This window comes from Palaemon carinicauda, chromosome 19 (assembly GCF_036898095.1).
Source record: "Palaemon carinicauda isolate YSFRI2023 chromosome 19, ASM3689809v2, whole genome shotgun sequence".
NCBI lineage: Eukaryota > Metazoa > Arthropoda > Malacostraca > Decapoda > Palaemonidae > Palaemon > Palaemon carinicauda.
Window position 1 is genome coordinate 119,110,869 of NC_090743.1, and position 23,550 is coordinate 119,134,418.

Consider the following 23,550-nt stretch of genomic DNA (forward strand, 5'->3'; position numbering starts at 1 on the left):
AAATAAATAGGTAAATATGATGTCACTACTTCGCGGATTTTCACCTATCGCGCCCGCGTCTGGAACCTATCTACCGCGATAAACGAGGGTTCACTCGTCGAAGCAAAGCTACGGCTTAGGAAAGTGTTAGCATGTGGCTGCTTGGAAGATCGTGCCGTGAAGGAAGATCCCTCGGAACTCCATCAGGAGCTGTAGAAGGTCCGGGAACCATTCTGCGGGTTGCCATAGCAAAGCTATTGGAGCTCCGTTAGGGGCTGCAGAAGGTCTGGGAACCATTCTGCGGAATGCCACATCGAAGCTATTGGAGTCATTGATAAGATCCTGCTTATCCTGACTTGGCTGAGGACTTTTTCACCAGACCGAATGGGGGGGAAAAAAATAAGGCACACCTCTAGGCCGTCCCACCGATCTTGGAATACATCTTGTTTGAGGGCCTGGGGAATGGTCGAGTGGAAGCCTGAAGATCAGGGCCACTGTGAGCATAACCACAGTCGGGGACCCCACAAAGTTAAGACTTTGTTGGATACAAGATGATTCCAAGACACTAGGAGCCCACTATCTGGGTGGTTTTGCAAGCACATTCCTATATAGGGAATAACGCGAGCAGAAGGGGGCAACTAGTTGTCCTCTGTCCATCTAAGGCTTCGTACTGCTAGATGGTTCTCTAAGAGAGGTGAATGCTGGTACCTTTCTGAATCGGGCCAAAAGACGAGGATGGAATGGTATGGCATATGCCCCCCCTCTCTCTTTTGATGCATGATAGAGAGCATCAGGTCCAAAGGGAAGACGAGAAGACAGGCCTCTTTGCAGAGGCTCTCGTCTGCGGATTGTCCAGCGATGGAGGGGGGTGGGGGTAGTGCATAGCAATGAACACACCTCGAGATGATGTCGAGACGTGTAACCAATTGCACGTTCTTGCAACGAAGGGGAACAGCCTGTTCTCCCTGCAACTGCCACTAATTCAGTGTGGTTGGCCGAATAAGACCGATACCAAACGGTAAACCAGTTAATCAGTACAGCTTATGTTATAATAGCGAATCTCCATAGAGATCGCTTTCCGGACAAGAGATTGTATGGTAATAACCGAACGCCTCTAACCAAACCCAAGAGGGGATTGAGACGTATCTTCAATCTATTGTTGGGTGGGTAAAGAGCATAAGTCTACTACGGAGTAGTAACACCTAACCGTACGCATGACAAGCATACATGCGTAGTTCGACTTAAAAGTCGTATCCGGAACTGTTGGAGAACGTTGGAAATGTTTGTAACGGAGGTTTCTCCTTCTTAGGACAAAAAACGTTCGTACTTCTCCGTCTCCGATCGGTTAACTAGCATTTATAGTAAATGTTCCCTACTAGGGAACAGATATGCTATGAGAAGTTTCCAGCCAAAACCTTTGTAGGAGATTAAGACTTCCGATCGGGGGAAAGGAAAACATACCTATAAGGAGGCAGAATGTAAATGCCGTATGTCTAGTTATAGGAAAGTAGCCAAGTAATGTATTGAATAACCTGGTTTCAGTAAGGGATACAAATATACAACTAATTGGAAGATGTATATAGCACTTATAGGCAGAAAGATTGCTTGCACGCATATGTGTACTTGTCCATTTGCGCTAGCGCATTCTTTGCCTCCAGGAAACGTTTGCAACGAATCCGGTTGTGGGAATAATGTATGTGCGACGAATTGCAACATTATTGCCGAAAGAATTTTGATCGTTGACTAACTGTAATATTTCCTTGAATGAGAGCGAACATGTTCTCAAACAAAATATACAGTTATAGAGGCGATCATTTCCCCTTTGGTTTACCCCTCCTCATTATATGAGGGGCTAGCCAGTGTTCATTACACAGAAACGGATGTCCATTTACCTGTGGACGGGGTTTGAAACGTTCGTAACGTAATGAAAAGATGCCCACGCTGTTACTATCGTTCTTTTAACGTCAGCTAACAATGTTCCTTCGGGACTAATTGTTTGAAACAATAACCCTGTAAGGATAGAATAAAAGTCTCGGGAGACTATCGTGTAAAAAGGCAAGTTGTATCCAGGGTACAATGACGGGGGAGGCTGCCTCCATCAGACGGTAGAACCGAGTTTAAGACCATAACCTCGTGGTTTTGTCCTGGCTAGAGTGCATGCTCCGGGAAGGCTTACGGCCTTCATAAAGTTTTAACACCCATTGAAGTTTTGTAAAAACTTCTCAGGCACGAGTCGCCCGAAAAAGGGTGAATTCTCGTATGTGGGGGTTTGCTTCAAGAAGGCCAAACATAATTGCCATCGACCGCTTACTTAAAGGGGTTGCCATCGAACGCTTTCTCGATAGTGTGAAAACTACCGTCTAAATCAGGCAAAGCCTGCCAGGGGAAATGAACTGCAATGTAAAGAATTTCCATTCCCCGCTCATTTCCATCTGCTAACCAAACCACTCGAAGTGGGAAGGTGGAGGAAAGATGGCGGTGGTTCGTCCGAAAACGAAAGGATCGGTGCTGGCGAAACCAAACTAGCTAATATAGTAATCAGCTGGGAGTGTAGAGTGATGCATCAAGTCACACCTTTGGAAGACCCATCCCATAGAGGGGGAGGGGGGGTCGACCATAGTTTTCAGAAAACTCTGGATCGCGGAAACAGAGATTCGGATGAGAACCTAGGGGTTCAGAATCTATTTGTGAATTCCTTTCTCACGACCTTAAGGGATGTTGTGCCAAGAACCCACAGGAACTCTGTCGCTGATTCCTGATGGAATTTCCAGGAATCGTGATATGTGACCAGGACCCAAAGGAACTGAGTCATAGTTATCTGTAGAGATTTGTAAACCCTTAGGCAGCAGGCATCCCTCTGTCATCAGAGTAAAACTCTTGATGACAATGGGCGCGTGAACAATTCACTGGACGAGAATTCGAAAACTCTGTCATGAGAGAAAACCTCTTGTGCACTCATGAACACTCTGTTATATAAGTATGGCTATGATCACGAGAACCCAAAGGTTCAGCGTGAACTGCGTTGTGAGACCCTGAAGGATCATAAGAGTTATTCGCGCACTTCAACCGATTGCGTGCACCTCGTTGTTCGTGCGTGCGAGCCAATATGGTCGTGCACTCCAATCCGATCGTGTGCGTACGCCAATAAGGTCGTGTGCTCCTATTCGATCGAGTGCGCTGCTCTTGCGCCGCACTGTTGGTAAGCGGAAGGGAGCGTGCCCTTCCCGATTGCGCGCACCTTTTTCGCGCTCATGGAGCGCATGAGGTTATTCGCGCATCTGGCGCGCCAAAGGATGAAACCACGCCCCATGATCGCCATTTTGTTTGCGCGCGCCAAGTCAGTCGTGCGCGCGAGAGCTCTCAGGTTGAGAGAACTCACTGCTACGCTCACTCGAAGGTTCACAATAGCTTGTGTTGTGTGAGCGCGAACGATCAACACAACGAGAGTTTAAAAACTTTCTGTCATAATAAGAATGACTCTGGTGACGAAAACCCGAAAGTTCAGCATGAACTGTGTTAATTTAATAAAACCCGAAAGTTCAGCGTGAACTGTGTTGCGCGAACTCGAAGGAGCAATGCAATGAGAAAACCGGAGTTTCTCTGTCACGAAACACCGAAGTGTTAGCGTGATTAGAGTTACGAGAGCCCAAGGGTTCAGCGTAACTAATGTTACGAGATCCCGAAGGGTCAGCGCAACGAGAAACTGAAGTTTCCCTGTCACTAAACACCGAAGTGTCGGAGTGACTAAAGTTACGAGATTCCAAGGGTTCTGTGTAACTGATGTTACGAGAGCCCTTAGGGTCAGCGTAACGAGAAACTGAAGTTTCCCTGTCACAAAACACGGAAGTGTTAGAGCGACTATAGTTACCAGAGCCCAAGGGTTCTGCATAACTGTTACAAGACCCTGAAGGATCAGCGTAACGAGGAACCGAGGTTCCTCTGTCACGAGACCCCGAAAGGTCGGCGTGATTGATGGCACAAGTTCCCGAAGGCTAAACGTTACCATTGTTACGAAAGCCCAAAGGTTCAGCGTAACTGAAACCCGAAGGTTTCGAGCGGAGTCCCGAAGGACTCCACTGTTATGAGACCCCGCAGGATCAATATGACGAAGGTTCAAGATAACACCTCTGCACAGGAGGTTTGTTCTCCCGAAGGACTTAAGAGAAGGCTCTCTCTCCGCCCCTGAAGGAGAACCATAGGTGTAACGGGGGACTGCCGATGCCCAGAGGCGGTCTTATCTCGAGGACGAGAGACTCGTTCCCTCGAAGGGATAACCTGCTTCGGAGAAAGCTCTGCCACCGCCCCTGGTGCATCAGCAAGCTCAAAGTTATTTTTCGCGAACGAGAGGGAAGTTCTCCCGAAGGAGATCGCCTAAGACAAGCTTTCTCCCAGCTCTATGGGAATAAAGCATTGGCGTAAAATATCTCTCTCGCGAACGAGGGAGAAGTCCTCCCAAAGGAGGATATCGCCAAAGACAAGCTTCCTCCTAGCTCTATGGGAAAAAAGCGTAGGCTTAATAATCTCTCTCGCGAACGTGAGTGAAGTCCTCCTGAAGAAGGACATCGCCTAAAACAAGCTTTCTCCCAGCTCTATGGGAAAAAAGCGTAGGCGTAAGAACTCTCTCTCGCGCCCGAGAGAGAAGTCCTCCCGAAGGAGGACATCACAACAGCACTAAAGTTACACGTATCTAACAACGTATATTTCCATTTATACATGTACTGTATACTCTTAAATATACTGTATGTAAAATAAATGAAAACACACAAGAAAACCAAAAATAAAAATAAACTAAAAACATCAAGGCCAGTCTTTGAGGGAGAGAAGGGCGGCATGTCCGTCCTCTACCGAGCCAAAAAGTAAAGTGGTTACTCAGCCGAGAGGTGTGAGTGAGCGGGGTAGCCAGTCTACCCCAGCCCCCACCCGCTATCCCTCACTAAAATTATCATGGCTCGTCTTTCAGCTGCGCCGAAAGTAATACCCAATTATAAATAGTGAAGGTTTGTATCTGTGTCGGAACAAAGTTTAAATGGCTGTTTTAGCTTCGCTGAAGTCATATTCCTATTAAAGGACGATGGATTGTATTCGTGTAGGAACAAATACTGGGGCCATTGTAATGTAAAATTTTTATAGTATACGATCATACATTTTATACAGTATTACATTTCATGATCTCATATCTTTGGATTTATTAAGATTTATGTAAAGAAACACAAACTTATATAAATGATTGATCAAGCCTTTGTATATTTATTTGAATACTCCAGACATTTGTATTTTTCTGTATTTACTTCATCAGCATTTGATAATTTCATTAACAATTCTGAATTTACTCCTTTGTGGTTATTTTCATGTCATCACAGCAACTTTAGCAACTACAGAGCTCGTTTCACTATGCCAAATCATGAAGACACAGAAAACCTCTTCTTCAGCTGGAACATGGGTCCAGTACATTTTATTGCTGTCAGTACAGAGGCCTATTATTTCATGGAGTATGGACTGAAACCGCTTTCACGCCAGTTTCAATGGCTCATCAAGGATTTAGAGGCAAGTTTTTATCGAATAATGAAATCACATTTATTTTCCCATTAGGAGGTAAGTGTTTACTACCAGATTGTTGTTTATTGGAAGGTGTATTTTTGTGGTTGCTAATACAGTACAGTACACAGGTTATACAAAAGCATAGCAGGATTTCTGGCTGAGGAGATAGAATTTGTGAGTACATACATACATATACCAAGGCACTTCCCCCAATTTTTGGGGGTAGCCGACATCAAACAAATGAAATAAAAAAAGGGGACGTCTCCTCTCTGTTCCTCCCAGCCTGACAAGTGACTCAACCGAGTTCGGCTGGTACTGCTAGGGTGCCACAGCCCACCCTCCCACATTATCCACCACAGATGAAGCTTCATAATGCTGAATCCCCTACTGCTGCTACCTCCGTGGTCATCCAAGGCACCGGAGGAAGCAGCAGGGCCTACCAGAACTGCGTCACAATTGCTCGGCATTCATTCCTATTTCTAGCACGCTCTCTTTCCTCTCTCACATCTATCCTCCTATCACCCAGAGCTTTCTTCACTCCACCCATCCACCCAAACCTTGGCCATCCTCTTGTACTTCTCCCATCAACTCTTGCATTCATCACCTTCTTTAGCAGACAGCCATTTTCCATTCTCTCAACATGGCCAAACCACCTCAACACATTCATATCCACTCTAGCTGCTAACTCATTTCTTACACCCGTTCTCACCCTCACTACTTCGTTCCTAACCCTATCTACTCGAGATACACCAGCCATACTCCTAAGACACTTCATCTCAAACACATTCAATTTCTTCTCTCCGTCACTTTCATTCCCCACAACTCCGATCCATACATCACAGTTGGTACAATCACTTTCTCATACAGAACTCTCTTTACATTCATGCCCAACCCTCTATTATTTACTACTCCCTTAACTGCCCCCAACACTTTGCATCCTTCATTCACTCTCTGACGTACAGCTGCTTCCACTCCACCATTTGCTGCAACAACAGACCCCAAGTACTTTAATTGATCCACCTCCTCAAGTAACTCTCCATTCAACATGTCATTTAACCTTGCACCACCTTCCCTTCTCGTACATCTCATAACCTTACTCTTACCCACATTAACTCTCTACTTACTTCTCTCACACACCCTTCCAAATTCTGTCACTAATCGGCCAAGCTTCTCTTCCGCGTTTGCAACCAGTACAGTATCATCCGCAAACAACAACTGATTTACCTCCCATTCATGGTCATTCTCGTCTACCACTTTCAATTCTCGTCCAAGAACTCACCTCTCTCACCACTCCATCAACATACGAATTAAACAACCACGGTGACATCACACATCCCTGTCTCGGTCCCACTCTCACCGGAAACCAATCACTCACTACATTTCCTATCCTAACATATGCTTTACAGTACTACCTTTGTAGAAACTTTTCACTGCTTGCAACAACCTTCCACCAACTCCATATAACCTCATCACATTCCACATTGCTTCCCTATCAACTCTATCATACGCTTTCTCCAGATCCATAAACGCAACATACACCTCCTTACCTTTTGCTAAATATTTCTCGCATATCTGCCTTACTGTAAAAATCTGATTCATACAACCCCCACCTCTTCTAAAACCACCATGTACTTCCAAGATTGCATTCTCTGTTTTATCATTAATCCTATTAATCATTACTCTACCATACACTTTTCCAATTACACTCGACAAACTAATACCCCTTGCATTACAACACTCATGCACAATACAAGCACAGACCCAATCTACTGGTACCATTGACATCACAAAACACATTAAACAATCTCACCAACCATTCAAGTACAGTCACACCCCTTTCCTTCAACATCTCGGCTCTCACACCATCCATACCAGATGCTTTTCTTACTCTTGTTTCATCTAGTGCTCTCCTCACTTCCTCTTGTAATCTCTCTCTCATTCTCATCTCCCATCACCGGCACCTCAACACCTGCAACAGCAATTATATCTGCCTCCCTATTATCCTCAACATTCAGTAAACTTTCAAAATACTGCGCCCACCTTTTCCTTGCCTCCTCTCCTTTTAACAACCTTCCATTTCCATCTTTCACTGTCTCTTCAATTCTTGAACCAGCCTTCCTTACTCTCTTCACTTCTTTCCAAAACTAATTATTCTCTTCATATGAATGACCCAATCCCTGACCCCACCTCAGGTCAGCTGCACCTCCACATTTTTCTCTCTACATCTTTCATACTTCTCTTCACTATTACTCTGCAGCCATTCTTCAAAAGCCCTCTTTTTCTCTTCCACTTTTACCTTCACTCCTTCATTCCACCATTCACTGCCCTTCCTCATGCAGCCTCCAACAAACTTCATGCAACACACACATCACTTACAATCCCTACAAAATTTTATTTTACTAACTTCCACTCCTCTAAATTACCAGTTTCTCTTACTTTCACTTTGTCATATGCATTTTCAACTTTTCTTTATATTTACTTTTTACTCTCAGTTTTATTAGCTCTTCAACCCCCACTAGCTCCCTTTTACATCCACCTATTCCTCTACTCTTTTGCTACAACTAATTTTCCTTCCACCAAAAAATGATCAGACATACCGTTAGCCATACGCCTAAACACGTGCACGTCTTTGAATCTTCCAAACATTCTTTTAGTTATCAACACATAATCCATTAACGCCCTTTCTACCACTCTTCCATTTGCCACTCTTATCCATGTATACTTGTTTTTATCTTTCTTTTTGAAAAAGCTAGAACTTTTCACCATCTCTTGCTCAACACACATATCTACCAGTCTCTCACCACTCTTCATTTTCACCTGGTACGCCATACTGCCCAATGACACCTTCTACCTCTCCAGCATTTAAGTCGCCCATGACAACTACATAATTCCTTCTACACACCTAGTTAGTTCATTCCAGAACTCATTCAGCTCTTCTTCACTTTTCTCACAACCTGGCCCATATGCACTGACAAAAGCCCAACATTCCCTACCCAACCTAACCCTTATCCACATTAACCTAGATGATATCTCCTTCCATTCCACTGCTTTACCTGTAATCCATTCACTCCGCAATAAAGCCACACCTTCTCTTGCTCTTCCCCTTTCAATCCCAGACACTCTACCAGACATTTCACCAAACATCACTTCACCTTCCCCTTTTATCTTTGGCTCACACAAAGCCAATATATCCATCCTTCTATTTCTAAACATACTTCCAATCTCACATCTTTTACTCTCTATCGTACTACATCCACGCACATTCAAACACCCCAAAACTAGAGTGCGGGGAGCAGTCACTCTCCCCCCAGCTCCACTTCTTTGATGTCTCACAGGATTATAATACAGGAGAGGGGGTTCCCAGCCCCTTCATCCCGTCCCTTTTAGTCGCCTCTTACGACACGCAGGGATACGTTGGCGCTCTTCTAATGGTTTTTGTGCCCCCGCGGTCACAGGGGGAAAGATAGATTCAGTTTACATAATGTAAATGGAGTAAAAGTTACATTGACAGATCATACCAAGCACAGTATGTCCAAATTTGGGCAAAAGACCCTCAGGCAGGTGTCTGTTATATCGTAAATACTGTAAGCATACGCTTGTTCTCGACTTTATTCTAGTCACCTTAGGATTTTTGTGTAACCATAATTTAAATGGTGGTAGAAGAACAAAAGTTACAATGTACTTTAGTTAAACTAATTACAAGAACCGGGCCTTGGAAAAAAAATGAAAGTGTGATTTTGAAGATAAATTCAAAGAGAGGGAAGGTAGAAAGGTCAAGATAAGGGATTCTCTAAAAGATTTAATTGGAAAAGATATATGGAGGCTGATCAAGCCCTAATTTGAAATATTGGTCAACCACCTTTGAAGAGTTTATGAAAATTTACATATCTGCCAGCATCACAACTATTGAGACAAGTTGCCTTAAAGTTAGATGGGAAAGGTAAAGGCCAGCCAAATTGAATTTGTCCTGAACACATTTATTGTGATAAAGGATGTTTTAGATTTCCTACCATTAGCGTGTCAGGTAATTCATTAATAAAAGAAATCATTTAACAAAATTTATTATATATCAGAGGTGATCATATATAAAATAATACAGAAATGATCAATAAATTTCTATACTGTAAGATTAAATCAATAAAATACCAATACTAGTATAAAAAAGGATATCTTACAGTTTTAATGCTAACAACAGAAATAGTATACAAAATTAAAAAGTTTCTGACAAAAGAAATATAAATTGGAAATAGTTCGTATAAACAGTAGCTTACTCTTTAATGTACTTATCATTCCACCGAAGTATTGACTTGGTCAGTAATGATACTCCTGAATATAAACCTGTGCTTTCATGGATGTTATTAAGCAGTTTCAAGTAATTTTCACGATGGGGGTTGGTCTGAAAGAGAGAGAGAGAGAGAGAGAGAGAAAAAAGTGTTTAATCAGATTTATTTATTTACTTTTTAATTAAATTACATTATGTCTTTCAATATAAAGTTTGTAAGTAGCTTGAGCAATATAAATATGATACTGAATATAGCTCAACCTAAAAAGTATAGTAATAGATTGAAATATTTCTTATCATTCATTAATGTCAACATTTACCATCATTGTAACGTACTTAAGGTTAGGTTAAGACCATTTAAGAATAGTGAAATAAAGTGTTTTGATAATGGAATAAAACTCTATGGGAAGTACGGTGTTGTCTCCAAGGACTTTCCTGTTAGGCTAGAAAAAATAATAGCACATGGAACTTAATGTAGGTATCTGGTTTTATAAAATGAATGCAGGTTGTAGGTACTTTTACGTGTCTAGTATGTTTATAGGGAACACGTCACTTTATTGGGCGAATATCTAACAGATATCAAAAGTTGCCTCAGATCAGGTCTCGGAAACAATTACTGTAAAGACAAAGGGCACGGTAGTACTGTTAGGCTAGAATTTCCTGTTCTAGCCTAACATTAGTACCTGTCCTTCGTCTTTAATTGTTTCCAAAACCTGATCTGCGGCAACTTTTGACGTCCGTTAGATATTCGCTCTATAAAGTGACATGTGTTCCCTATAAACATACTATACACGTAAAAGTACCTACAACCTGCATTCATTTTATAAAACCAGATACCTACATTATTAAGTTCACATGAAATACTGTATTTCATAATTCTGACCATCCTTTACATTTAGATCTTCTGGACAGTTCTATCATGTTCGTAATACTGGGCATGCAGTCAATTCTATAAGTCAGGCCTTCTCCATCATGAGGCTCAATAATACACAGTATTCTAGAAGTTTTATTCCAGCTGTGACCAAGTTATGGAATGATCTCCCTGATCAGGTAGTTGAATCAGTAGAACTTCTAAAGTTCAAAGTTGGAGCAAATGTTTTTATGTTGAATAGTCTATGTCAATGTTGTTAATGTTTTTTTAAATATTTTATTTTAATGTTTCAGTACTTCTTATACCATTTATTTATTTCCTTGTTTCTTTTCCTCACTGGGCTATTTTTCCTTGTTGGAGCACTTGGGCTTATGGCATTTTGCTTTTCCTACTAGGGTTGTAGCCTGGCTAGTAATAACAATAATAATAATAGCATGTATTCATTATTTTATAATTCAGAAATCAAAGTAATCCAATTTTATTTTTGTATTTAATACTTGAGGACGACCGATGTAAATTCGTAACAGGTGTATATTGAACCAACATGAAGAGGGGTGACACTTAGTATATTTCAAATAAATGTCATCTTCCTTTGGGCCAGTGTATCAAGATGCAAGCATGGACTTAAGTGTATGTAAGGAAGAACCACAAGTTCCAGGCTCTCTATAAACTTACCATAGCAACTCCAATACTATATTCATAAGTGAGCAGATGACAAGTCACCTACTGAGAAGCACTACTAGTCACCAGTAAGACAGCAACACAACCGGGGGGGGGGGTTAGTTTACTAGCGTAAGTGTTCTTTTTCCCCAATAAAATAGTTTTACCTTTTTAAAAACTTTTTTAGGTTGGGAAGTGTGTAATCCCCGAGAACTATTAACAATAAAATGGTAGACTCATGAACCACAAGGGTCAAATCACTTATATAACACCAAGTGAAGGAACAGTCAATCTTACACCATGTAACCAGAAAGAACTAATTTAAACACTCGTCTCAAGAAGGACGGGAGAGCTTGAAGGACATAATTGGTGTACATAAGACAATTACAGTATTTACCCTCAGCCCATACCAGCCAGTAATACAAATAAACAATGACCTGTACTCCCAACAATTGCAGGAACTTGGATCACTGCTTTTGCTAATTTTGTAAAAATCCTGAGAGCTAAAATGAGGCAGAAGGGCAAGTTAAAACACTAGTGAAGGACAAAAGTGAGGAGTAATAAGGATGTCTCGGTAATTTTCTCTTGGTTGAGTCCTTGAAAGCACTAAAAAGTTGGCCCTTGAATTTTAGAAACATCCCTTCAGTATTTTGCCGACAGAGTTCTGGAGTTTTGGGTTTTAAGAATATGTGGAGGGGATTTATTTTCCATGACTGCTGCAGACCTTACAAGAATAAGGCCCACAAGAGGAGGTACATAATTTTTGGTAGTGATGAAGGCTTACCCCAACTGGAAATCATATATGGTTTGGGGTACCTTATTCTGTTGTTCTCAAAGGGACCAGAACCATGACCTCCCTTGTTCTACTTTTTTACTTTATTCCAACAGAAGTATCCCAAAGAATGTGAATACCACCAAAGAAGGTTGTTGTCACCTAAATGCTAACAGACAAACCACCCCTCGAAATAAGGAATTCTGAAATTAAGTCTGCAGAATAGAAGGTCTCTTTGAAAGATGTTTACAACACTGCAGTTAATGATGACGACGATAATATTCATCCTTAGCAAAAACTGGCTCTTCTTTGGTGGCTGTGGAAATTTCTTCCACTCATCTGAAAGAGAAGTATATGCTATCTTTGACTCAGACTGCTAAAGATCTCCACAAACAACCATAACAAACTAGTTCCAAGAGATAGAAAAGGGGTATTAGGAAAAAGGGAACGTAGTAGTAGATCATTCACCTACTATCGCATTCGCCGCTACAAAAGGACCCAACGTAAAACAGTCCTCATAGAGAGTCTGAACATTTCTCAAATAATGGGATGCAAAAACAGACTTACTTCTCCAAAAGGTCGTATCCATCAGACTTTTCAGAGAACGGTTCTGTTTAAAGGCCACTGAAGTCGCTACCGCTCTGACTTTATGTGTCTTTACTTTGAGAAGCCTCTGATCCGACTCATCACATTGAGCATGAGCTTCTCAAATCAACAATCTAATGAAAAAAGACAAGGCATTCTTAGACATGGGCATCGAGGGTTTCCGAACTGCACACCACAGAGCGTCTGAGTTACCCCTCAGATTCTTAGTCCTGTCCACATAAAGTCGTAACGCTCTAACTGGACAGAGTACCCTTTCTAATTCATCTCCCGCCAAATCAGAAAGGTTAGAAATCTCGAAGGATTTGGGCCATGGCCGAGTAGGGTTTTCATTCTTGGCCAGAAACACCAGTTGCAAAGAACAAATGGCTTTTCCATTCCGAAAACCAATGTTCCTGCTTAAAGCGTGTACCTCACTAACTCTTTTAGCAGTGGCAAGGCTAACCAGAAACAGAGTTTTCAAGGTTAAATCCTTAAATGAAGCAGAGTGTAAAGGCTCAAATCTGTCACTCATGAGAAATTTAAGGACAACATCCAAATTCCAGGCAAGGGGAGCTGTTTGAATCTTCTCGGTTGTATCAAAAGACCTAAGCAAATCTTGTAGATCCTTATTATTAGAAAGGTCTAAGTTCCTGTGTCTAAATACCGTTGCCAACATACTCCTGTAACCTTTAATAGTAGATGACGAGAAGTTATGTTTAAATTTAAGGTCTAAGAAAAAATCCGCTATCTGGGTTAGAGAGGTACTGGAAGAGGAAATCGCGTTAGTCCTACACCACTCTCTGAATAACTCCCACTTGGACTGATACACCTTGATGGTTGAAGATCTCCTTGCCCTCGCAATTGCCTTGGCTGCCTTCTTCGAAAATCCTCTAGCTCTAGCGAGTTTTTCGATAGTCTGAAGGCAGTCAGACGTAGAGCTCGGAGGTTTTGATGATTTCGGGCCAAGTGAGGTTGTCTGAGAAGATCGGGTCTTATGGGAAGGCTTCTCGGGAAATCTACCATCCATTCCAGTACCTCTGGAAACCAGCTCCTTGACGGCTAGAACGGAGCTATCAGTGTCATTCTGGTCTCTTCGTGGGAAATGAACTTCTGAATCACTTTGTATAGAATCTTGAATGGAGGGAAAGCATAAACCTCCATGTGTGACCAGCTCATTAGAAAGGCGTCTATGTGCAAGGCTTCGGGATCTGGAACCAGAGAGCAGAAACACTCCAGCCTTTTCATCTTTGCGGTGGCAAAGAGATCCACGAGAGGACAACCTCATAACCGCTACAGACTCTTGCAGACGTCCTGGTGTAAAATCCATTCTGTGGAGAGAACCTGACCTTTCCTGCTGAGTCTGTCTGCGCTCACATTGTTGACCCCCTGGATGAATCGAGTCAAAAGAGTCACCTTCCTTTCCTCTGCCCAAATGAGAAGAAGTCTTGCAATCTCGTACAGAGACCAAGAGTGGGTCCCGCCTTGTTTCACAATATAGGCCAGAGCTGTTGTGCTGTCCGCATTGATTTGGACTACTTTGCCTCTGATCTGCTTCTCGAAGCCTATGAGAGCCAGATGAATAGCCAAAAGCTCCTTTTGGTTGATGTGGAGAGAAGTTTGCTCCACAGTCCAAGTCCCCGAAAGCTCCTTCTTCTCTAGAGTGGCTCCCCACCCTGAGTTTGATGCGTCGGAACACAACACAAGGTCTGGGCTCTTCTGAAGTAAAGACAAGCCTTCTTTCAGTCTGGGCTCGTTGTACCACCATTGAAGACGAGACTTGATGGAAACCAAGATGGGAATGCAATCCCTGTCGAGGTTGTCCCCTTCCTTCCAATGGCGATTGAGATGAAACTGAAGAGGACGCAAGTGCAACCTCCCCAGGGTCACGAACTTCTCTAATGATGAGAGAGTCCCCAGAAGGCTCATTCAATCTCTTACGGAGCAAAGTTCCCTCTTCAGGAAAGTTTGGACTTTTAGGAGGGCTGCCTGAATTCTCACCGACGACGGAAAAGCCCGAAAACTCCGACTGTGAATCTCCATCCCCAAATAAAGAATCTCCTGGGATGGAGTCAGTTGGGATTTTTTCGAGCTCACCAGGAGACCCAGTTCTCTGGTTAGATCCAAAGTCATTTTTAGGTCCTTCAAACAACAATCGGCTGAGGAGGCTCTTATCAGCCAATCGTCCAGATACAGAGAGGCTCTGATTCCCCTCGAATGCAGCATGCTTGCTACATTCAGCATGATCTTGGAAAACAATAGAGGAGCCGTGCAGAGTCCGAAACAAAGAGCCCTGAATTGGAAGACCTTGTTTCCGTCAATGAACCTCAGATAACGTCTGAAGCTGGGATGAATCGGAAGGTGGAAATAGGCGTCCTGAAGATCTATAGAGACCATCCAATCGTCCTTCCTCACAGCCGCCCGCCAGAACTGTCTTCTGAGTTTCCATAGTGAACGTCGAATTTTGGACGTAACCATTTAGAACACTTACGTCCAGAACCGGTCTCCACTCCCCCGAACTCTTGGGTACTAAGAAAAGGCGGTTGTAAAACCCCGGAGAAGTTACATCCTGCACTTCCTCTATTGCTTGCTTCTCCAATAAAAGAGACGTCTGAAGACGCATGGCTTGCTTCTTCGGACCCTCTCTGTATTTGGGCGAAAGATCCACCGGATCTGTGACTAAAGGAGGATTTGCCAGGAAGGGGATCTTGTAACCCTCCTTTAACACTTGGACGGACCAGGGGTCCGCTCCATTCCTCTCCCAAGCCTCCCAGAAGTGAGTCAACCTGGCACCCACTGCTGTCTGAAGGGAAGGGCAGTCAGACTTTACCTCGGCCGGACTTGCCTCCTCTGCCTCTAGGTTTCCTTCCTTCTGGTTTGAAAGAGCCCCTTCCAGAGGATTTCCCATGAAAGGACTGAGAAGGTCGAAAACCAGAAGAGGATTCCTTAGGCTTGCGAGAGGAAAACATCGAAGGCAAAACTTTTCTTGGCGTATTGGTAACTAAGTCATGCGTGGCCTTCTGCGTGAGAGCAGTGGCAACTTCGCCTACCAACTCTTGCGGAAATAAGGTATTAGCCAAAGGAGCGAAAAGAAGGCCCGTTTTCTGGTAGGGAGACACTCCTGCAGAGAGAAAAGAGCACATGGTGGCCTTTTTCTTGAGGATTCCAGCCGTGAACAAGGCAGCTAACTCGTTGGAGCCATCCCTCACACCTTTGTCCAAGCAGGACATCAAATGAACCAGTCCACTAGTGTCCGTGTCCTTCATATCTGAGACCCTCTTACTCAAAGCTCCCAGAGCCCAGTCTAAGAAATTAAAACACTTCAAAGGCCCTGAAAAGACCCTTAAGCAAATGATCGAACTCTGGAATAGACCACCAAATCTTTGTTTTCCTTAAGGCAAGACGACGAGACGCATCCACTAAACTTGAGAAATCCCCTTGGGCAGACGAAGGAAAACTCAAGCCCAACACTTCACCAGTCTCGTACCACACACTAGATTTAGAAGCCAACCTTGCGGGTGGAAAGGCAAAGGCCGTTTTGCCAAAAGATTTCTTAAGAGTCCAACCAGGAACCCATTAATTTCAAGGCCCGTTTAGAGGACCGAGAAAGAACCATCTTGGTATAAACTGGAACTTTGGTTGCTTTACCTAAGATGAACTCAGAAGGCGGAGAACGAGGGGCCACAGGAGTAAACTGATCCGGAAAAATTCCAGTAAGAATCAACATAAACTTACGAAGATCAACAGCATGTTAATAATGCTTCTCTTCCTCATTCTCAGAAACTTCCTCTATAGGCTCGTCCACATCCAACTTTTCCTCAAATTCGTCTTCTGGCAGTGCAGCAACTGCTGCAGCCTGAACTGAAGGAACAAAGTCTGGATGAGATTGCCTGTCAAAGCCAATATCTGCATCCAACTGACGGGGAGAGGTCGAAGTTGATTGACGTGAAACATGGATGGGTAGACGTTCTTCGTCAACTAACAACTGCCGAGACCGCTTAGAGTCCGACTGCTGTTGACCAGATTGACGCTTGGACTCAGAAGGCAACTGCCGAAGATCGCTGAGTGGACGCGTAGAGTCCGAAAACTGTTGACGCGAACGATCAAAGCTGTCAAGATGTTGACCCTGAGAATCGATGTTTTGACGCGAAGAGTTCACTAGTTGTGACGCGGGCGATCCACTACTTCAAAACGTTGACGCGTCGCGTCCACTTGTCGACGCCAATATTCTTCCTCACGACCAGAAGACGAAAACCGTTCAACCAAACTTCTCTGACGTGACTCATCAAAATCAACCTGGTGTTGAACACTATGAATGGGAGACCGCCTAAGCGATAACTCGTCAGCACCAGAGACCATCGAACACCTGTGCGATAACTGGTCTGACGCCTGACGCCCAGACATACTGCCAACACCTGGTTGAAAAGAATCCATAAACGACGAGAGTTGTTCTTTCATAATCACAAGCATAGACCATTTAGGATCTACAGAACTCCTTAAAGGAATATTCGTTCCGTCACCACGTATTTCGGGAGAAGAAAGCCAATCTGAAGGAAGAGGGGGAGCATGAATCGTAACAAGGTCTGAATCGGAAGGAATCTTATCAACACGAACACGGTGATTTGGAAGCTTAGCCGGAGTGCAAGCGATGGGAGAACGGAAACGTTCCGGTGAGTCCCACGAACTACATCCTGGACGCACAGGCGATTCCTGACGCTGAAGAACTTCATGCGTCCGTTTAAGCGGTCTTGACGCGCCACGCCAGATCTCACTACCCGACCCTTCATCGGAAGACGGGGATAAAGCATGAACCTCACCTTTCCTACGATGAGGGTGAACGGCCTGAGTTACGGCAACAGGAACGTTCAAGGGGACGTCTGCATGATTGATGACGCTTCTCGTTCCCTTAAGCCGTTCGACATTACTTCTCCCATGGGTTCGAGAGCTCGAAAGAGGTCTTAGGCTAGTTGAACGACAAGATCGTGCAGACGCACCCTCCGCGACACTAAACACATTAGAAACACTTTTCACATTACCGAGAGATTCACGACTTTTCGGTACACTAACTTCAGACACCGAAACACTTTCCACAGTTCCGACAGAATCACGGTTTTTCAGTACCTTTAACTCAGAAAAAATCGTATTTCTATCTGCCGCTAAGGACTCAACTTTCTCACCAAGAGTCAAAATAGCGGTAAACATGTCTTTCATAGTAGGTTCCTGATCTACCACCACGGGGGAAGGAATAGGATTAGGAACATTAACATTAGGTAAGGCTCTATCCACAGATCGTGAAGAACTACGCCTAACTCTATCCCTCTCTAGTCTCCTAACATAACGTTCGTATGTTACAAAATCATCATCCGTTAAAGAAAGACACTCATTACATCTATCATCAAATGAACAAAATTTACCCCTGCATTTCACACAAATATTATGAGGATCAATAGATCCTTTAGGAAGTCGAGTACGACACCCTTCACTAACACACCTACGTAAAGCAGGGGAGGAGTCGGCCATTTTGAATGGTTACGTGAAAGACCGACGAGCAAAAAATAAGGGAAATATTAATAAAGATAACCTCAAACAAAAAGATTTCAAGATTAGAATAAAGAGAAAACAATTAACGATAGCTTAAACTCAGAAAAGAACGTTGTACATCACCAAACAACTTCCCAAAAGAGTAAAACCACGAGAGCGAACTTCAATATGACAGCCAGCTAGGCGGGCAGAAGAAGAACTGGAGGTGGTGTGTTGTTCCACCTGAGCTACCGCTAGGGTGCGGGTATACACCTGCCGTATCTTCGATAGCGCGAGAATTTGAATTTCTGCCAGGGCGTCAGGGGACTCCAGCTCTTTATATAACCAGCGGGCAAGTTTTATATTTAAAAACTGATGGCTTACGTTCAAATTTAATCTTGGCAAAGTTCTCAGAAGCCTCTAAGAAAGGCATATTCAATAAATTTGCTAGGCCTATATAGACATTTTGCAATCCAGTGGAGGAAACTCCAACTTCCAAACAGAGCAGGCAAAAATAAGCTAGTGGAAAAAAGGACGTGGTTCACATTAAATTCAGTTGTCCTAGTCACTTCTGAAAGTAGAAGAAAACCATCCCCAAGTGAACGTGTATCCATCATAATGGAACCATTGCATTGCAATGAAACCTTCAATCCCCTTAGAGTAAACCCTTATAAAGACAGTGCTTTCTCTGGGGAGGCCAGAATCTCCATTTAAACTGTTTTTAGACCTGAAACAGTCATCCTAACTCCAGACACATCAGGAAGGCTGTGGTCGAGAAAAGATCCCCAGCAGCTACAATTATCTCTGCCAGAAAATTATTAGCTTTCATGGGCAGCATCAACAATACTTCCATAGTGTGGACTGGGGAGTCACTGATTTGACCACCTGTCCATGTGCTAGTGTGAGTGGGAGAAGGTATTGATATCAAATTCTACTTATTTACAGGGCATCTCCAAACCTTTGCATAGGAAAACACTTGAAAGTTTATTGAACAGGCACTACCAAAAGAATACCCCCACAGAAGAAGCTGCTCCCACCAATTCCTTCCATTCCACCAAATCTGTTCCCAAAGTACACCAAATTCCCTTCATAGTTTGCACACTCAAAGACCCAGGCACTGCATAAACCAGATGGTGAGTACAGGGAGGAACAGGAACTCTTAAGGGGCTGGTGAGTTCCTGGATAGAATTGTCAAAAAGGGAAGCAGACTAAAGCTTCAACTACCTATACAGTGAAGGAAAAGGTCACAAGATAACTGAAATCCAAGGGCCAAGGAGGTGGTCCAGATAATTTTCAAACCAAAATATCTTTGACTTTTCAATATTAATCTTACCCGATGATCATGTAGCTGTCAACTCTGTTGCCCGACAGAAATCTACGGTCGGGATACGCCAGCGATCGCTATACAGGTGGGGGTGTACACAACAGCGCCATCTGTGAGCAGGTACTCAAGTACTTCTTGTCAACAAGAACTCAATTTTTCCTCTGTCGTGCCACCGGCTAGACCTACTTGGATACGCTGTTGATTCTGGAGTTATTGTTCACGATTTGGTGATGTATTTGCTCTAGAGTTTAGCCTTCGCTATTCAGGAAGCTTTATCATTAGCTTAGCAAGCTTTTGGAATTAATTTGATTTAATTATGGTGACGAAGAGAGTATGGACTCTCTTTCACTTTTAAATGGCCGACCCTTCCCTCAGACGGAAGTGTTGGTGTCGAAGAGAGTATAGACTCTTTCACTTTTTATGACTCACCCTTCCCTTAGACGGAAGTGTGTTTAGGTTTTTGGTAATTTTGCTTAACAAAGTTATAGATTTATTTTATATCTCTCCGCCATTTATAGGCCTCTTCGATTAACTTTCCATTTATTATAAACTTATAAAATTAATTTTTATGTTTGTTTATATGCGACCTTTCCTAATAGTAGGCGGTCCTTACTTGGAACCGAAGTTAATTAACATTGAGCCCGTCATATCGTTTTTCCTGTTTAGAATTTATGCTATTTTAATTTTAATGTTTTTGAAAGAATTTCTTTGATAGTCTCGTACTGTTTTCAAAGTTGAACTAACGTTTTGTTTAGTCTCCGCAGTTGTTGACGTTCAGAACGTTCAACTTGCGCTCTATCGTTACGATAGAGAGAGAGTATTTAACGGTTTCACGTTGCAGTAAGAGTAAACCGATTCTAGCGTTTCGTTCATTCTTTCTTAGCTTAAATGGTTTTAATTCTAATAAAGGAACTTTTTATTTGGGAAACCTTTCAGTTTTTTTCCTTTAACAAATAATATGTTTTAACGATATATATAATTGGGCTCATCTCTCAGGTTCTAAGTCTAGAGAGAGAGAGAGAGAGATAGAGACGGAGGGAGAGAGAGGAGGATAAACGTTTCGTTCAAGCGGGTAACGTTGTTCTCGTTTTTTGCTCTTCTCCCTAGTCGCTATAGGGGAAGAAGGTAAAACGTTTCTAGAGTTTTATTCTTGTTCCCAGGCTTTATGCGGTGAGAGATTTTAAACGTAGTTTATTTGATCTAGTGTTTAGTCTCTTTTCCAGCCACTGAATTCTTTATCTTTCATTATGTTTTTCTGTTACAGTACATTGTAATACTGTTTTCGCAATTACTACCTTTTAATGAAGGATAGGATTGCGTGTTTCAGGTACAAACCACTTAAAGTTTCGAGTTCAGTGAAATAAGTGCAAACAGAAAATCAAAAGTGATAAAGTGATATGCGCAAAGTGTTACAGTGTTGCGTTCGAGGGTTCGTCTGTTCGTGCCAGTTGTTCACCTAGTCCGATACCTCTTACAAGTTCCCAAGCCCAGGGGAGAAGCAATGTCGAAGGACTTATGGGTTCCTCAGGCCTTGATCGACGAACAGACGTTTCCCTCCGTGGTTTCGGGTGTATCTACACACGTTGCCGACGTGATCACCCCACCCACACAAAGACGAGAGAGCCCATTTATTCCTCGTCTGCGGAAGAGGTTTCTCGCAGAAACCATGGACCAAATCTTGCAGCTTTTAAGTGCAAGTCGGTCCCTTCCGCGCAAGTCCAACGGCCTAGGTGTAGCCACTGGGTCAGTTCGGACTCGCTGCAGTACGACAACTGCACACCTCCCAAGAGAGGCAAGGTGGTACCGCAACAGGCAGTAACTCCGTCTGTTGCCGCACCAGCTGTTTTAGACCCTCAGTCTCAACGGACAGTAGCTCCGTTTGTTGTTGTCTTTCATAGACCCTAGTGGTCCATGCTGCAGACTATACAGTCTCAGCTTGCTCCTTCATGCAGGAGTATCATGCTGGAAGGTTGACAATGCAGCCTGTTAACCTACAACCCGCCGAGGTTGTGCGCTCAGCAGATACTGCGGCTGCCTGCTCCCACCCTCCACCTGTGAGAGCTCCACCACCGATGCGCAGTCCACCTTGCCAGACGCATGTTCTTGCTGCACCATCTGCTAACATGCGTGAGCTACCGCATCAGCAGTGGGAAGGTTCTGTAGAGCTGCCGGGTTCCAGCACTATGCGGCATTCTCCGCAGCCCATGCAGCATGCTCTGCATACCTTACAGCATGCTCTGCATACCATGCAGCATGAGCCGCATACCTTACAGTATGCTCCGCATACCATACCGCATGCTCCTCAACCCACCGCAGCCCCTCCCACGCACCAGCTTCTGCTTTTGTTGTTGCCAGCTCCCACACTCCGACTGCGGAGAAGGTTGACGATGCACCCGTGGGCCTACACCTCCCACGGTTGTGCGCCCGGCATGGCTTCCTGCTCTCACACTCTTGTTGTGAGAGCTCCTCCACCCATGCACAGTCAACCATGCCAGATGTATGATGACTCCCACACACAGAGCACTCCGTTGCCGTGCGTGAGCTACCACAAGCTGCCGTGTTTTGACACGGTGTGTCAGCCTCCGCAACACACTGTGGTTACCGCCACTCGCCAGCAGCAAACTAGTCAATCAGGAGTTGAGGCTTCCCCACACAACTTTGGTTGTTGCCAACTCACAAACTGTCATACAGTTACATGACGTTGCCTTCTGGTCTGCTACTTATACACCAGTGCTGTATGTCCTCACGCTCCTGTTGTGGTTGACACAGACTGTCAAGCAGTTTCATAACGTTGCCTTCTGGTCTGCTGCTTTTGCACCAGTGAAACCCTCACTGAGAGAACCTAGCTTTTCTCGGATATGGTTCCTGTAGATGAGAAAGTGCTGTTCTCCCTCCTTCTGATATTCCCTTGAGGACTCTGTCATTTGGAGAGGAGCCTTAAGCTGCTTAGCCTCCTATGGACTTTTATTTAAGCATAACATGCTTCCAGGGAGGGTAAATGGTTCCGCTTCAGTCGCTAACCCCGTCTGTTGCCACACCTGCTCCCATAGACCTTGGGCTTTGTTGCAAGACATGCAGTCCAAGCTTAGTCCTTGATAGAGGATTTTTTACGGAGAAGACCCTTCTTGCCAACGACCTTCCTACCGGTTGGTTGTACGCCCTGTTGACGCTGAGGTATCCTACTCACGTCCGCCAGTTGGGATGGTTCCTCCACCGGTGCGACCCAGTGTGGGTTGCCAGTCGCACGTTGATGTTATGCTACTCTCGGAGGTGGTTGTGGACGTTCAGTGTGTCACTGGGAAGACGTTCAACAACCAGCAAAGGTGACTTGTTGTGACGCAGTGCGGCAACCTCAGCAACCCGATAAGGGGTTATCTGTACTACCCAGACAGTCTAGACAGTTTCGGGTTGTCGCTGTACTTCCTCGCTTCCCCATGGTTAACAGTTCACAGACTGTGCAGCAGTACCATGATCTTGTGTCCGGCTCCGTCACGCATCCACCAGTGCGACCGGATTCAGCGAGTCAGACGTTGCCGTTTCCTCATCAGTTTCGGATGAGGAACCCTCTGATGAGGACATGGCTGAACAAGAAGATCAATCCCCAGCCCTGCTATCCATCCAGAAGATGCTGAAGAAGGAATACGGCCCTGTCAGGCTGTGGATGAGTCTGGTTAGGACACTGTCATCCGTGGTGCATTTGGTGTCACTTGGAAGACTACACCTCCGTCCTCTTCGGTTTCATCTAGCTCTTCACTGGAAAAGGACAAGACGCTAGAAGCGGTCTCGATCCCGGTTTCCGGAAGATAAGTCTGGTCTAACCTGAGGAAAGGACTTTATCAACCTTTTATAGGGTCTTCCCCTGACTCTTCAGACTCCCAACCACGTTCTCTTCTCAGACGCATCGGACGTAGGCTGGGGTGCGACCTTAGGCGGTAGGGAATGCTCGGGATTATGGAACTCGCGTCAAAGGACAATGCATTTTAACTGCAGGAAGCTTCTGGCAGTAAGTCTGACCTGGAAAA

General features: G+C 44.0%; 3 protein-coding genes across 6 annotated transcripts in view; 2 read left to right on the top strand and 1 right to left on the bottom strand.

Moving 5' to 3' along the window:
* Positions 1-23,550, top strand: part of LOC137658792 (pre-mRNA-splicing factor CWC25 homolog) — a 585,361-nt gene that overhangs the window by 211,598 nt on the left and 350,213 nt on the right. The window lies entirely within an intron of this gene.
* LOC137658788 (acid phosphatase type 7-like) overlaps positions 1-23,550 on the top strand; it is a 118,738-nt gene that overhangs the window by 45,524 nt on the left and 49,664 nt on the right. For all 4 annotated transcript variants that reach the window (XM_068393820.1, XM_068393819.1, XM_068393817.1 and 1 more), the window contains exon 7: positions 5,340-5,527. In XM_068393820.1, coding sequence (XP_068249921.1) covers positions 5,340-5,527 — 188 coding nt within the window. The remainder of the gene's footprint in view (positions 1-5,339; positions 5,528-23,550) is intronic.
* The window catches only part of LOC137658789 (uncharacterized), a 57,589-nt gene continuing 43,601 nt past the window's right edge, over positions 9,563-23,550 (bottom strand). Inside the window, exon 6 of the mRNA XM_068393822.1 lies at positions 9,563-9,913. Within this exon, the coding sequence (XP_068249923.1) occupies positions 9,785-9,913 (129 nt within the window). The 3' untranslated portion in view covers positions 9,563-9,784. The remainder of the gene's footprint in view (positions 9,914-23,550) is intronic.